Genomic DNA, 12,792 nt, shown 5'->3' with positions numbered 1-12,792 from the left:
TAACTATATTTGACTTTGTTCAAAGGCTGACTGTGGTCAAACTGAACAAAGATTGATGGGATTTCTGTTACCCAGTGAAACGCTTTCTTTTCTTGGTCAGTCATGTTTGCAATTCAATGGTGTATATTTCAGAGTTATTCAGGGTGAAGACTCGAGATCTATTCAATTCAAAATGAAGTCATATATAACATAAATATACTGAGGTTCAACATTGAACAATGAAACAAATATTGAGTAAAATTGGTGGAAATATTCTGCAGGAAGATAAGAATGATGCATTAATGATTGAACAGAGAGCATTGTTCTGTTAGATATTTACTGAACAAATGCTAAAGTTCAATATAAGTTCTATATCTTATGGTCTTACAAATTGAGACATCTGTTTTAATGGAACAGCTGTCTTCATGTAATAAGTGACCTGGCCTCCCAGCCGAACCATTGAAAGCTGCAGCAAGACTGTGCAGTTGAACGTTGCACAGGTCCATTGGTACTGTGTTTCCAGCTGTTTCTGTAGCATGGAGGTTATCACATTCACCTAATGAGCAAAAGGTGCATGGTTCGAAACTGGCAGAAGCATTTAATGCTTCTCATTTATGATGTGGAGATGCCGGCGTTGGACTGGGGTGGGCACAGTAAGAAGTCTTACAACACCAGGTTAAAGTCCAACAGGTTCGTTTAGAATCACTAGCTTTCGGAGTGCAGCTCCTTCCTCAGGTGAATGAAGATGTGGGTTCCACAAACACATATGTAGAAAAATTCAATGTCGCAAAATGGTACTTTGAATGCGAGTCTTTGCAGGTAATTAAGTCTTTACAGGTCCATACGGTGCGACTGGAGAGAGGGATAATCAGAGGTTAAAGAGGTGTGAATTGTCTCAAGCCAGGACACTTGGTAGGATTTCGCAAGCACATGTAATGTGACATGAATCCAGGGTCCCAGTTGAGGCCGTACTCATGTGTGCGGATCTTGGCTATCAGTTTCTGCTCGGCCATTCTGCGTTGTCGCGCGTCCTGAAGACCGAACGCTTACCCGAAGATCAGAGGCTGAATGCCCTTGACTGCTGAAGTGTTCCCCGGCTGGAAGGGAACATTCCTGTCTGGCGATTGTTGCGCGATGTCCGTTCATTCGTTGTCGCAGCGTCTGCATGGCCTCGCCAATGAACCGCGCCTCAGGACATCTTTTGCTGCAGCGTCTGAAGTAGATAATGTTGGCCGAGGCGCACCATTACACGTGTTCTCACGTGCAATGGTGGTACCCATGCTGATGATCTGGCAGGTCTTGCAGAGGTTGCCATGGCAAGGTTGTGTGGTGTCATGATCGTTGTTAATGCTGGGTAGTGTGCTGCAATCAATAGTCTGTTTGAGGTTGCGCGGTTGTTTGGAGGCAAGCAGTGTTGATGACCTTGGCAAAATGTTCATCTTCATCGATGACGTGTTGAAGGCTGCGAAGAAGATGTCGTAGTTTCTCCGCTCCAGGGAATTCATCAGGCGAATGAGGCACCGGGAGTTTTTCCACAGACCCCAAGAGGCCTACAGCGAACCCAATGAGACAGCCAATGAACCGGAACAGCAGACCGAGAGATCTGTGGGACTGGAAGATCCAGCCAACAGGAAGGACTGGTAAACCTCACCCATTGAAACAATCCGATCAGCTGATTCTACAGCTCTTCCACTAAACCACTCAGTAAAACTGCCTCGAAGACCTTTCTTGTCCAAATTCTGAACTCAGATCTTTTTCCTCTTTTCCTGCTGTCTCCCATCATGCTCTCTCAGCCCTCATCTTGTCTGTGAGACTTACCTTTTGCTCTTTTGACCCAGTTCTCACTAAACCGTTTCACATCCAACTTCCACAACCATATAATTTACAGTGCAGAACAGGCCTTTTGGCACATCGAGTTGCACTGGCCCTTGGAAAGAGCACCCTTCTCAAGCCCACACCTCCACCCTATCCCCATAACCCAGTAACCCCACTTCACACTTTTGGACACTAAGAGCAATTTTGCATAGCCAATCCACCTCACCTGCACATCTTTGAAGTCCTGTCTGTGCTATCACTAAGACTTCCTGTTTCCACATACGTTACATTATCCAGCCTCTCTCCTGTGTCTGTGTGTCTGGGGCTGTAACCTCAGTCAGGCCATCGTAACCTCTCGAATCGATAATTCCATTTCACACCTGGCTGCTCTCCCACATTCGACCTCTGTAAAAGTAAAGCCATCCAAAAGTCTGCTACCCATGTCTTAATTCACAGCAAGTTCCTTTCCCCTATGATCCCTGTGCTCCGAGACTTGCATTCGCTCCCAGTCAATTCTCACCCTTGTTTTCAAATCCCTCCATGGCCTCGTCTCTCCCTGTGTCTGTATTTCCTCCAGCCCCACAACCCCCTGGGATATCTGCACAGCTCTGATCCTGGGCTCTTGCACACCCCCGATTCTAATTACTCCGCCATGGTTTTAAGTTCCTTCGGCCCCAAGCACTGAATTTCCTCCCTAAACCTACCCTTCTCCACCTCACATACCTTATTTATAACTCTTTAAAACTCACCTCTTTGACCAAGTTTTTGGTCACCTGCCCTAATATCTCCTTTTGTGTCTGGGTGCCTCACTTTGTTTTATAATGTTGCTGTGAAGTTGACTGGGATGCTTTATGATGTTAAAGGTGTTATATAAATAGAAGTTGTTGTTGTTGACTGTAACTCTGACCTGTTTTATAAAACCCCATTGGTTTCACAACAAACTATCTCTGATTTATTTCCCCTGCGGGTGTGCAGCCTCTATAAAGACTGTGGCCGTTAACTCAAGCCTGTCACCGGGAGCAGGCCGCAGCTGTCTCCATCGAGCTCGATGTAAACCCGGGCCCGGAAACTTCCTGTTAGGGTTTGGAGTCTTCACCGGGTTTCAGTGAAACTTCCTAGCCTGGCGCATCATCGGCACTGCGCATGCTCCAGTTCACATTGCCCGGGGAGTGATTGACTGCTGCTGTGGACCAATTGCAAGAGATGGGCGGATCTGGAGGCCCGAGGGGAGCAGCTGATCCTCCAACCAATCGGACTGAATGAGGGGGCGGGGCTGAGTCCCGGTCTCACACGTGACCTGGAGCATGCGCAGCGCCGATGACAGTTCAGGAATCACGCGATCGGGTGGAATTCCTCAGCCGGTCACATCCCGCGCGGTGAGTCCTCAGGGGGGGGGGGGGATGGGGCCGGCGGGTGCGTCGGGAGGCTTCATAAACACTCCGTGTAGCCCGAAGCCCCGAACACGATGCTCCGATACGGCGAAAGCTGCTCAGGCTTTTACTCGAGACAGGCCCAGATGGACGAAGAACGCATGCGTAGTAAGCGAGAGCACCGGCTTTGCACCTCCCATTCACTGTGATTGGCTGGAGGACCAGCTGCTCTTGTTCAGTCCTCCAGCCCCGTCCCTCTTCCTATTGGCCCTTCCCAATCATTGTAAGAAGTCTTCCAAACACCAGGTCAAAGTCCAACAGGTTTCTTTCAAACACTAGCTTTCGGAGCACTGCTTCCTCAGGTGAATGAAGAGGTATGTTCCAGAAACATATATATAGACAAATTCAAAGATGCAAGACAATGCTTTGAATGCGAGCTTTTGCAGTTAATTAAGTGTTTACAGATCCAGAGATGGGGTAACCCCAGGTTAAAGAGGTGTGAATTGTATCAAGCCAGGACAGGTGGTAGGATTTTGCAGGCCAGATGGTGGGGGATGAACGTAATGCGACATGAATCCCAGGTCCCGGTTGAGGCCGCACTCATGTGTGCGGAACTTGGCTATAAGTTTCTGCTCGGCGATTCTGCGTTGTCGCGGGTCCTGAAGGCCGCCTTGGAGAACGCTTACCCAGAGATCAGAGGCTGAATGCCCTTGACTGCTGAAGTGTTCCCCGACTGGAAGGGAACATTCCTGTCTGGCGATTGTTGCGCGATGTCCGTTCATTCGTTGTCGCAGCGTCTGCATGGCCTCGCCAATGTACCATTCTTCGGGACATCCTTTCCTGCAGCGTATGAGGTAGACAATGTTGGCCGAGTCGCACGAGTATGCACCCCCTGCTGGGTGGTGTTCTCACGTGTAATGGTGGTATCCATGTCGATGATCTGGCACGTCTGACACAATCATTGTTAGCTCCCTGGTTTGCAGCTGCGGAGCTTTTCCCTCCCTCCCGGGAACAGGCCCAGGTTAACGGGCACCATCCTGCTTGAGCCACTGGAGGATGGTTCACATCAGAAGATGGGGGAGGGGGACAAGAAATAAGAGCTTACACTTTGCACTCAAATCAATGAGGACTCTGATCTCTGGCAAGGAAGGAAACCCTGGCAGGTGGGCGGGGAGGATTCACAAACACCCGCTGGAGGCCCCAAACCCCCAATAAGTCCCATTGGTTTTATTGTCAGTCTGCAGACAGGAGCTGGAGAACTGAACCCAGGCAGAGGAGAGGGAGGGAGAAAACTGGGAGTGGAGGAAAGAAATGGTGCAGATGGTGAGATGCGTATAGATTTCAGCCCAGGGAGGAGGGAGAGTGTGTGGGATTGGGATTGAAAGCTTTGGGGGAACAAGAGAGGAAAAAATGTTCCAGAGAAACTAGAATTGGTCTGTTCAGAATTTCTATCCTGGACTGACAATCATGGCTTTTGTAAACTCCTTTTACAGGGAGTTAGAATTGGAGAATTTGCACACAACAAATTCGGCATGGGCTTGGAGGGCCGAAGGGCCTGTTCCTGTGCTGTACTTTTCTTTGTTCAAACTGAACTGAACAGAAAGCTTTGGCTCTTTGCGGATTCTATCCTGCATTGACAGTGATGACTTTTGTAACATGAGAGATTACAGCTCTCAGGAAAGATTAAATGGAGAGGGGCAATGTGAGAGAGTGACCATCAATAAACAACAAGAAATAAATACAAGATAGTTATGAATAAATCCAAGTGGACAACACAGACAAATTATTTATTACAGGTTCAGAATGAGCAACTCATTACCATGGAAATGAGTTGAGGAAAGTGCTGAGATGTTTTCAAAAGGAAACGGGACAAGCACATGAGAGAAAATGGAATCGAAAATCAGCTGAAAGGCTGAGATTTGATAGGTGTGACAGTCGGAGATGTGTGCCGAGTATTGACAGCAGCAGAATCTGTGACATAATGGCCTGTTTGTGTCTTATATATTCACAGTATTTCAATGTAATCTCCTTTTACAGAATATTTGCAGATGCAAACATCATGTCGAGATCTGACAGTCACTTGATTCATCAGGACCGGCCTTTCAACGTGGAAGGAGAAATGTTTGTCTGTTTTGTCTTTTGGAAAAAATTTCAAAAATCACTGTGATTGGAAAAGCACCAAGACACAGACATCTAAGTAATTTTCCACAGTTAGCTGGAACTGAGCTTTAACCAATCACACAGCATGAAGTTAAATTGCAGCATTTACATCTGGGAGACACCATACTGTGGCTTCAACTGATGATCCAAGTTGGAGAGACATAAGGACATTCGCACCAAAGGAATCAAGGAGCAGCAATAGGACATTCAGCCCCGTGAGCCTGTTCTACCATTTAATAACTTCACGGCTGATCTGATAGTGACCTCAAATCTGCATCCCACCTGCACCTGATAACTTTGTCGATAACCATGGAGAAACCGTGGAAATGTGGGGACTGTGGGATGGGATTCAATTACCCATCTGAATTGGAAACTCATCAACGTATTCACACTGGGGAAAGGCCGTTTACCTGCTCCGTGTGTGGGAAGGGATTCACTCGGTCATCATACCTCCTGACACACCAACTTGTTCATACTGATCAGAGACCGTTTAAATGTGCTGACTGTGGAAAGAGCTTTAAACGCAGAAAGGATTTACTGACACATCAACGCACTCACACTGGGGCGAGGCCATTCACCTGCTCCGTGTGTGGGAAGGGATTCACTCTGTCATCCCACCTTCTGATACACCAACTTGTTCATACTGATCAGAGACCATTTAAATGTGCTGACTGTGAGAAGAGCTTTAAAAGCAGAAATAGTTTACTGTTACATCAACGCACTCACACTGGGGAGAGGCCATTCACTTGTTTGGAATGTGGGAAGGGATTTACTGATTTGTCAAACCTCCGGGCTCACCATCAGGTTCACTCTGACCAGAGACCGTTTAAATGTGCTGACTGTGAAAAGAGTTTTAAACGCAGAAAGGATTTACTGACACATCAACGCACTCACACTGGGGAGAGGCCATTTACCTGCTCCGTGTGTGGGAAGGGATTCACTCAGTCATCATTCCTCCTGAGACACCGACTTGTTCATTCTGATCAAAGACCTTTTAAATGTGCTGACTGTGAGAAGAGTTATAAAAGTAAAATAAATTTACTGAGACACAAACGCACTCACACTGGGGAGAGGCCATTCACCTGCTCTGTGTGTGGGAAGGGATTCACTCGGTCATCCCACCTCCTGGAGCACCAACTTGTTCATTCTGATCAGAGACTGATTAAATGTGCTGACTGTGAGAAGAGTTTTAAAAGTAAAAAGGATTTACTGAGACACCAACGCACTCACACTGGGGAGAGGCCATTCACCTGCTCCGTGTGTGGGACGCGATTCACTCAGTCATCAGACCTCCTGAGACACCAACTTGTTCATACTGATCAGAAACCTTTTAAATGTGCTGACTGTGAGAAGAGTTTTAAAAGTAAAATGAATTTACTGAGACACCAACGCACTCACACTGGGGAGAGGCCATTCACCTGCTCCGTGTGTGGGAAGGGATTCACATGTTCATCCCAGCTTCTGCAACACCAGCGAGTTCACAGTGGACAGAGACTGTACTCTTGCCCCGTGTGTGACAAGAAATTTACTCAGTCATCCCACCTGATGACACACCAACTTATTCACACTGATCAGAAACCTTTTGAATGTTCTGACTGTGAAAAGAGATTTAAAAGTAAACAGAATCTGCTGAAACACCAGCGAGTTCACACTGAAGCAGAATCATAGAATTTACAGTGCAGAAGGAGGGCATTCGGCCCATCGAGTGCACCGGCCCTTGCAAAGAGCACCTTACTTCAGCCCATACCTCCAACCTAACCCATAACCCCAGCTTTTTTGACACTAAGGGCAATTTAGCTTGGCCAATCCACCTAATCTATACATTTTCATATAAAGGGGCTGGTTTAGCACACTGGGCTAAATCCCTGGCTTTTAAAGCAGACCCAGGCAGGCCAGCAGCACGGTTCAATTCCCATACCAGCCTCCCCGAACAGGCGCCAGAATGTGGCGACTAGGGGATTTTCACAGTAACTTCATTTGAAGCCTACTTGTGACAACAAGCAATTTTCATTTCATTTCATTTTTTTTGGACTTGTGGGAGGAAACTGGAGCACCCGGAGGAAATCCATGCAGACATGGGCAGAACGTGCAAACCCCGAACAGACAGTAAGCCAAGCCAGGATTTCTGGGACCCTGGAGCTATGAAGCGACAGTGCTAACCACTGTTGGTGGAATTGGGGATAGCGATGAGGACTGTCATAGGATACAGCAGGATTTAGATTGTTTGGAGACTTGGGCGGAGAGATGGCAGATGGAGTTTAATCCGGACAAATGTGAGGTAATGCATTTTGGAAGATCTAATGCAGGTAGGGAATATACAGTGAATGGTAGAACCCTCAAGAGTATTGAAAGTCAGAGAGATCTAGGTGTACAGGTCCACAGGTCACTGAAAGGGGCAACACAGGGGGAGAAGGTAGTCAAGAAGGCATACGGCATGCTTGCCTTCATTGGCCGGGGCATTGAGTATAAGAATTGGCAAGTGATGTTGCAGCTGTATAGAACCTTAGTTAGGCCACACTTGGAGTATAAGTGTTCAATTCTGGACGCCACACTACCAGAAGGATGTGGAGACTTTAGAGAGGGTGCAGAAGAGATTTACCAGAATGTTGCCTGGTATCGAGGGCATTCGCTATGAGGAGCGGTTGAATAAACTCGGTTTGTTCTCACTGGAACGACGGAGGTTGAGGGGCGAGCTGATAGAGGTCGTCAAAATTATGAGGGGCATAGACAGAGTGGATAGTCAGAGGCTTTTCCCCAGGGTAGAGGGGTCAATTACTAGGGGGAATAGGTTTTAGGGGCAAGGTTTAGAGTAGATGTACGAGGCAAGTTTTTTACACAGAGGGTAATGGGTGCCTGGAACTCGCTAGCGGAGGAGGTGGTGGAAGCAGGGACGATAGTGACATTTAAGGAGCATCTTGACAAATACATGAATAGGATGGGAATAGAGGGATACGGACCCAGGAAGTGTAGAAGATTGTAGTTTAGTCGAGCATCATGGTCGGCACGGGCTTGGAGGGCTGAGGGGCCTGTTCCTGTGCTGTACATTTCTTTGTTCACTGTGCTACCGTGTGGCCCACATGTGGGAGCGGTACTGGGGAGAGGCTGTTCAACTGCTCCGTGCGTGGGAGGAGATTCACTCAGTCAAACAACTTGCACAGACACCAGCAAGTTCACAGACAACAGCAGGGTTTGGATTCAACTGTTGCTGCTGCTGTTAGTCACATCCAGGACTGAATGATGCCTGGACGTCTGTTTCCAGTGGGGCTCCACAGTTTCCAGTATATATCAATGATTCAGACTGAAATGTATGCACCAGGATTATACAAAAGTTGCTGATGTGTTTTAGACAACGAGGGGGAAAGCCACGGACTGGGTCAGGTGGACAGAAAAATGGAAATTTAGATAATGAGAGGTTAGGAACACACAGACCCAATAAAAATAAGGTCACTTCAGGATAATGGAAAAAGCTGATTGGTGGGGAAGCTACAAATCATCCTTTTCTTTAAAAAAAATTCAGAGTACCCAATTATTATTATTTTCCCAATTAAGGGGCAATTTAGCGTGGCCAATCCACCTAACCTGCACACCTTTGGGTTGTGGGGGTGAATCCCATGCAGACACGTAGAGAATGTGCAAACTACACACGGACAGTGATCCAGGGCCGGGATTCAAACCTGGGTCCTCAGCGCTGTAGTCCCAGTGCTAACCACTGCTCCACGTGCTGCCCTAGCTACAAATAATTCTAATAACTTTATTGAACAGTTCTCAAATGGAAAGGCACTTGACCACATTAAAACTAAGGATCTGCAATAGACGTTTGATCCAGCAAATCATATTTAGGGCAAGATTATAAACTTTGAAACAATGCTGAGCAAGGCTAGGAGAGTGGGCAAAGAAGTGGCAGATGGAATACAATGTGGAAGAGTGTGAGGTTATGCACTTTGGAAGGAGAAATGGAGGCATAGACTATTTTCTAAATGGGAAAATGCTGAGGAAATCACAAGCACAAAGGGACGTGGGAGACCTTGTTCAAGATTCACTTCAGATTAACGTGCAGGTGCACTGCAGCCTCACGGCGCCGAGGTCCCAGGTTCGACCCCGGCTCTGGGTCACTGTCTGTGTGGAGTTTGCACATTCTCCCCGTCTTTGCGTGGGTTTCGCCCCCACAACCCAAAGATGTGCAGGGTAGATGGATTGGCCATGCTAAATTGCCCCTTAATTGGAAAAAATGAATTGGGTACTCAACATTTTTTTAAAAAATGTTTAAAAAAAGGTTAACGTGCAGGTTCAGTCGGCAGTTAGCAAGGCAAATGCAATCTATTCATGTCGACAGGGCTAGAGTACAAGACCAGCGATGTAATTCTGAGACTATATATGGCTCTGATCAGACCCCATTTGGAGTATTATGAGCCGTTTTGGGCCCCGTATCTAAGGAAGGATGTGTTGGCCTTGGAAAGGGTCCAGGTGAGGTTTACAAGAATGATCCCTGGAATGAAGAGCTTGTCGTATGAGGAACGGTTGAGGACTCTGGGTCTGTACTCGTTGGAGTTTAGAAGGATATGGGGGATCTTATTAAAACTTACGGGATACTGCGAGACCTGGGTAGAGTGGACATGGAGAAGATGTTTCCACTTGCAGGAAAAACTAGAAGCAGAGGACACAATCTCAGACTAAAGGGGCGAACCTTTAAAACAGAGTAAGAAGTCTTACAACACCAGGTTAAAGTCCAACAAGTTTGTTTCGACTCACTATCTTTAGGGGCACAGTTCCTTCCTCAGATGATGAGGAATTAAAACAGATGAGGAGGAATTCCTTCAGCCAGAGGGTGGTGAATCTGTGGAAGTCTGCCACAGAATGCCGTGGAGGCCAAATCACTGAGTGTCTTTAAGATAGAGATAGATAGGTTCTTGATTAATAAGGGGTTTTGGGGAGAATGCAGAGAATGTAGATGAGAAAAATATCAGCCATGATTGAATGGTGGAGCAGATTTGATGGGCCGAGTGGCCTAATTCTGTTCCTGTGTCTTATGATGTGAAGAAAAACATTCTGTGCTGCATGTGGGATCATGAATGCACTGCTCGAAAATGTGGTGGAGGCAGATTCAATTGATGCCTTGAAAAGAGAATTGGACAACTATCTGTTCCTGTCAGATCAGCCATGACCTTATTAAATGGTGGAGCAGACTGGGCTGAATAGCCAACTCCAGCTCCTTGGTCACCTGTTCGTATCTTTTGAGGAGAAAAATATCTGCAGAGTTCAGGGCCAATGACAGGGGATTGTGTCTGTTGCAGAAAGTTGGCACAGATACAATTTGTTGAGTGCCTTTGTTTTGTGCTGTCACCTTTCTATGCCTCTGTGTTATGAGGGAAATGCAGTACACCAATGCAAGAGAGGCAGATTGCTCCCTCGATATGGATTGGATTGGATTTGTTTATTGTCATGTGCACCGAGGTATAGTGAAAAGTATTATTCTGTGAGCAGCTCACACAGATCATTTCGTACATGAAAAGAAAGTAAACTAAAAAGAAAATACATAATAGGGCAACACAAGGTACACAATGGAGATATATAGATAAAGGCATTGAGTGCCGCATACAGGAGTGTAGTATTAATCAGGTCAGTCCATAAGAGGGTTGTTTAGGAGTCTGGTAATAGCGGGGAAGAAGTTATTTTCAATCTGTTTGTGCGTGTTCTCAGACTTTTGTATCTCCTGCCCGATCGAAGAAGTTGGAAGAGTGAGTAAGCTGGGTGGGAGTGTCTTTAATTATGCTGCCCGCTTTCCCAAGGCAGCGGGAGGTTTGGATAGAGTTAATGGATGGGAGGCAGGTTTGTGTGATGGACTGGGCTGTGTTCACTACTCTCTGAAGTTTCTTGTGGTCTTGGGCCGAGCAGTTGCCATACCAGGCTGTGATGCAGCCAGATAGGATGCTTTCTATGGTGCATCTGTAAAACTTGGTCAGAGTCAGTGTGGACATGACAAATGTCCTTAGTTTCCTGAAGACGTATAGGCGCTGTTGTGCTTTCTTGGTGGTAGCACCGATGTGCGTGGATCAGGACAGATTTTTGGTGATGGAAACCCTGTGCCCAGTGCAGGAGAGGCTGGTTGTTAGGCAGTGTGAGCTGAACATACATGGCTGGATAAAGACTAAGGCAGATGTCAAGACCCTTGGAGTGAAAACAGCTCTGGAGAGAATGGGTCAGTGAACCTGGGGAGTTACATTTTGCATGAATCGTGAGTGTGACGCAGTCACAATTATGAACAGTAAACAAACCTATCACTGATTTGATGAGATGATTTACCGTATCCCAGGTATTGTAAGTACTGAACATACTGTAGATCAGCCTGCTTGCTGCCCATGTCTAAGTGATATCAGAATAATGTGCTTATGTATTAAATAAAGTATCCAAACCTCTCATTGTGCTTCATGCCCAGCATCTTGCCTAACTGTGGATCTTCTGTTTTGCTAACTGGGAAATAGAATCTTCCTGTTTACTAATGGCTCTATGGCGGCTGTGTTACCCAGAATTCCCCACGCTGCAGGAAGTTCCCGATCAGCGAGTGTACGAGGCCAGTGCGCAGGTGCAGTGTGGGTGTGTGCTCTGAGCATGCTCAGTGTCAGTCATGGTGAGAGAATGAGGAGGAGCTGGGTTGAACACAACAGTGAGCTGTACCCCTGTGAGAAGGGCATCTCCCAGTCTCTGTTTGACTCTCCTGCAGCTTCCTGTCATGGTTGAGTTGGACAAGGAATTCTCATCATTTGAGCTGGAAAAGGCCATTGATTGCTCAGCAAGCAGAAAGGTGCCCGGCAAGGATGGAATTCCAGCTGAACTGCTCACACACAGAAAGTCCCATCGACTGTCACACCTTCCTGCCCTCCCCTTTTGGGCTGTGAGACTGGTCCACGGAACATCTGTGATGCAATAAAAACAGCAGTGACAGAGGAGACAGCATCAACTACAGGGACATCTCACTCCTTAGAGTCAGGGGGAAGACCTTCACTTGGGTGATGTTTAAAAGATTCATCTACTTGCAAATTGAGTTTATCCAGAAGTACAGTGCGGTTTCTGTGCTGACAGATCTACGGTGAACATGATCTTCTCCACACACCAGCTACAAGGGAAGAGAACAATTGGGATTTGATCTAAAGTGTCAGTGCTGAGAAAGTGAAATGTTCTAATTACTGAGTGAAAGTAAACCTTTCAGTGTGAATCACAATTTACTGGTCTAATTGGAAAAGACACCAAAACGTTTCAATCTCTGAAGATAAACTTCAGCATTGAAGTTATGTTTCGGAGCTCACAAGCTGTGGGAAGCTTTGTGAATGTTTCCTCTTCCCTTTTGTAAACAAGCAAAGAAGTTAACCCTTTCCCCTGACAGCACGGCAACAATTTGAAATAAAGACTTTGACTTTTAAAGATTTGGCTTCATCCCATTTGTTGGGGTCATATTTCCGGACGTGAGAATCTT

The 12,792-nt window shown here is 46.6% G+C and overlaps 1 protein-coding gene across 2 annotated transcripts; it reads left to right on the top strand.

Annotated features, from left to right (window-relative positions):
* Positions 1 to 3,072: 3,072 nt before the first annotated feature.
* Positions 3,073 to 12,740, top strand: LOC140419603 (uncharacterized). Of its 2 annotated transcripts, none has more exons than XM_072503521.1 (2): positions 3,073 to 3,170; positions 5,202 to 12,740. In XM_072503521.1, exon 2 carries the CDS (start codon positions 5,634 to 5,636, stop codon positions 6,990 to 6,992), a length of 1,359 nt encoding a protein of 452 aa, XP_072359622.1. In that variant the 5' UTR covers positions 3,073 to 3,170; positions 5,202 to 5,633; the 3' UTR covers positions 6,993 to 12,740. The 2 variants fall into 2 exon arrangements, with proteins under 2 accessions (XP_072359622.1, XP_072359624.1); XM_072503523.1 differs by lacking the exon at positions 3,073 to 3,170 and adding an exon at positions 3,213 to 3,538.
* The last annotated feature ends 52 nt before the right edge of the window (positions 12,741 to 12,792 follow it).

The sequence above is a fragment of the Scyliorhinus torazame genome, chromosome 5 (genome assembly GCF_047496885.1).
Source record: "Scyliorhinus torazame isolate Kashiwa2021f chromosome 5, sScyTor2.1, whole genome shotgun sequence".
NCBI classification, from domain to species: Eukaryota; Metazoa; Chordata; class Chondrichthyes; order Carcharhiniformes; family Scyliorhinidae; genus Scyliorhinus; species Scyliorhinus torazame.
This window is presented reverse-complemented; position numbering and strand designations above follow the sequence as displayed.

Bases quoted from the DNA above. Each gene is read 5' to 3' on its own strand.
- LOC140419603 (XM_072503521.1), top strand. From the start codon at position 5,634: ATGGAGAAACCGTGGAAATGTGGGGACTGTGGGATGGGATTCAATTAC.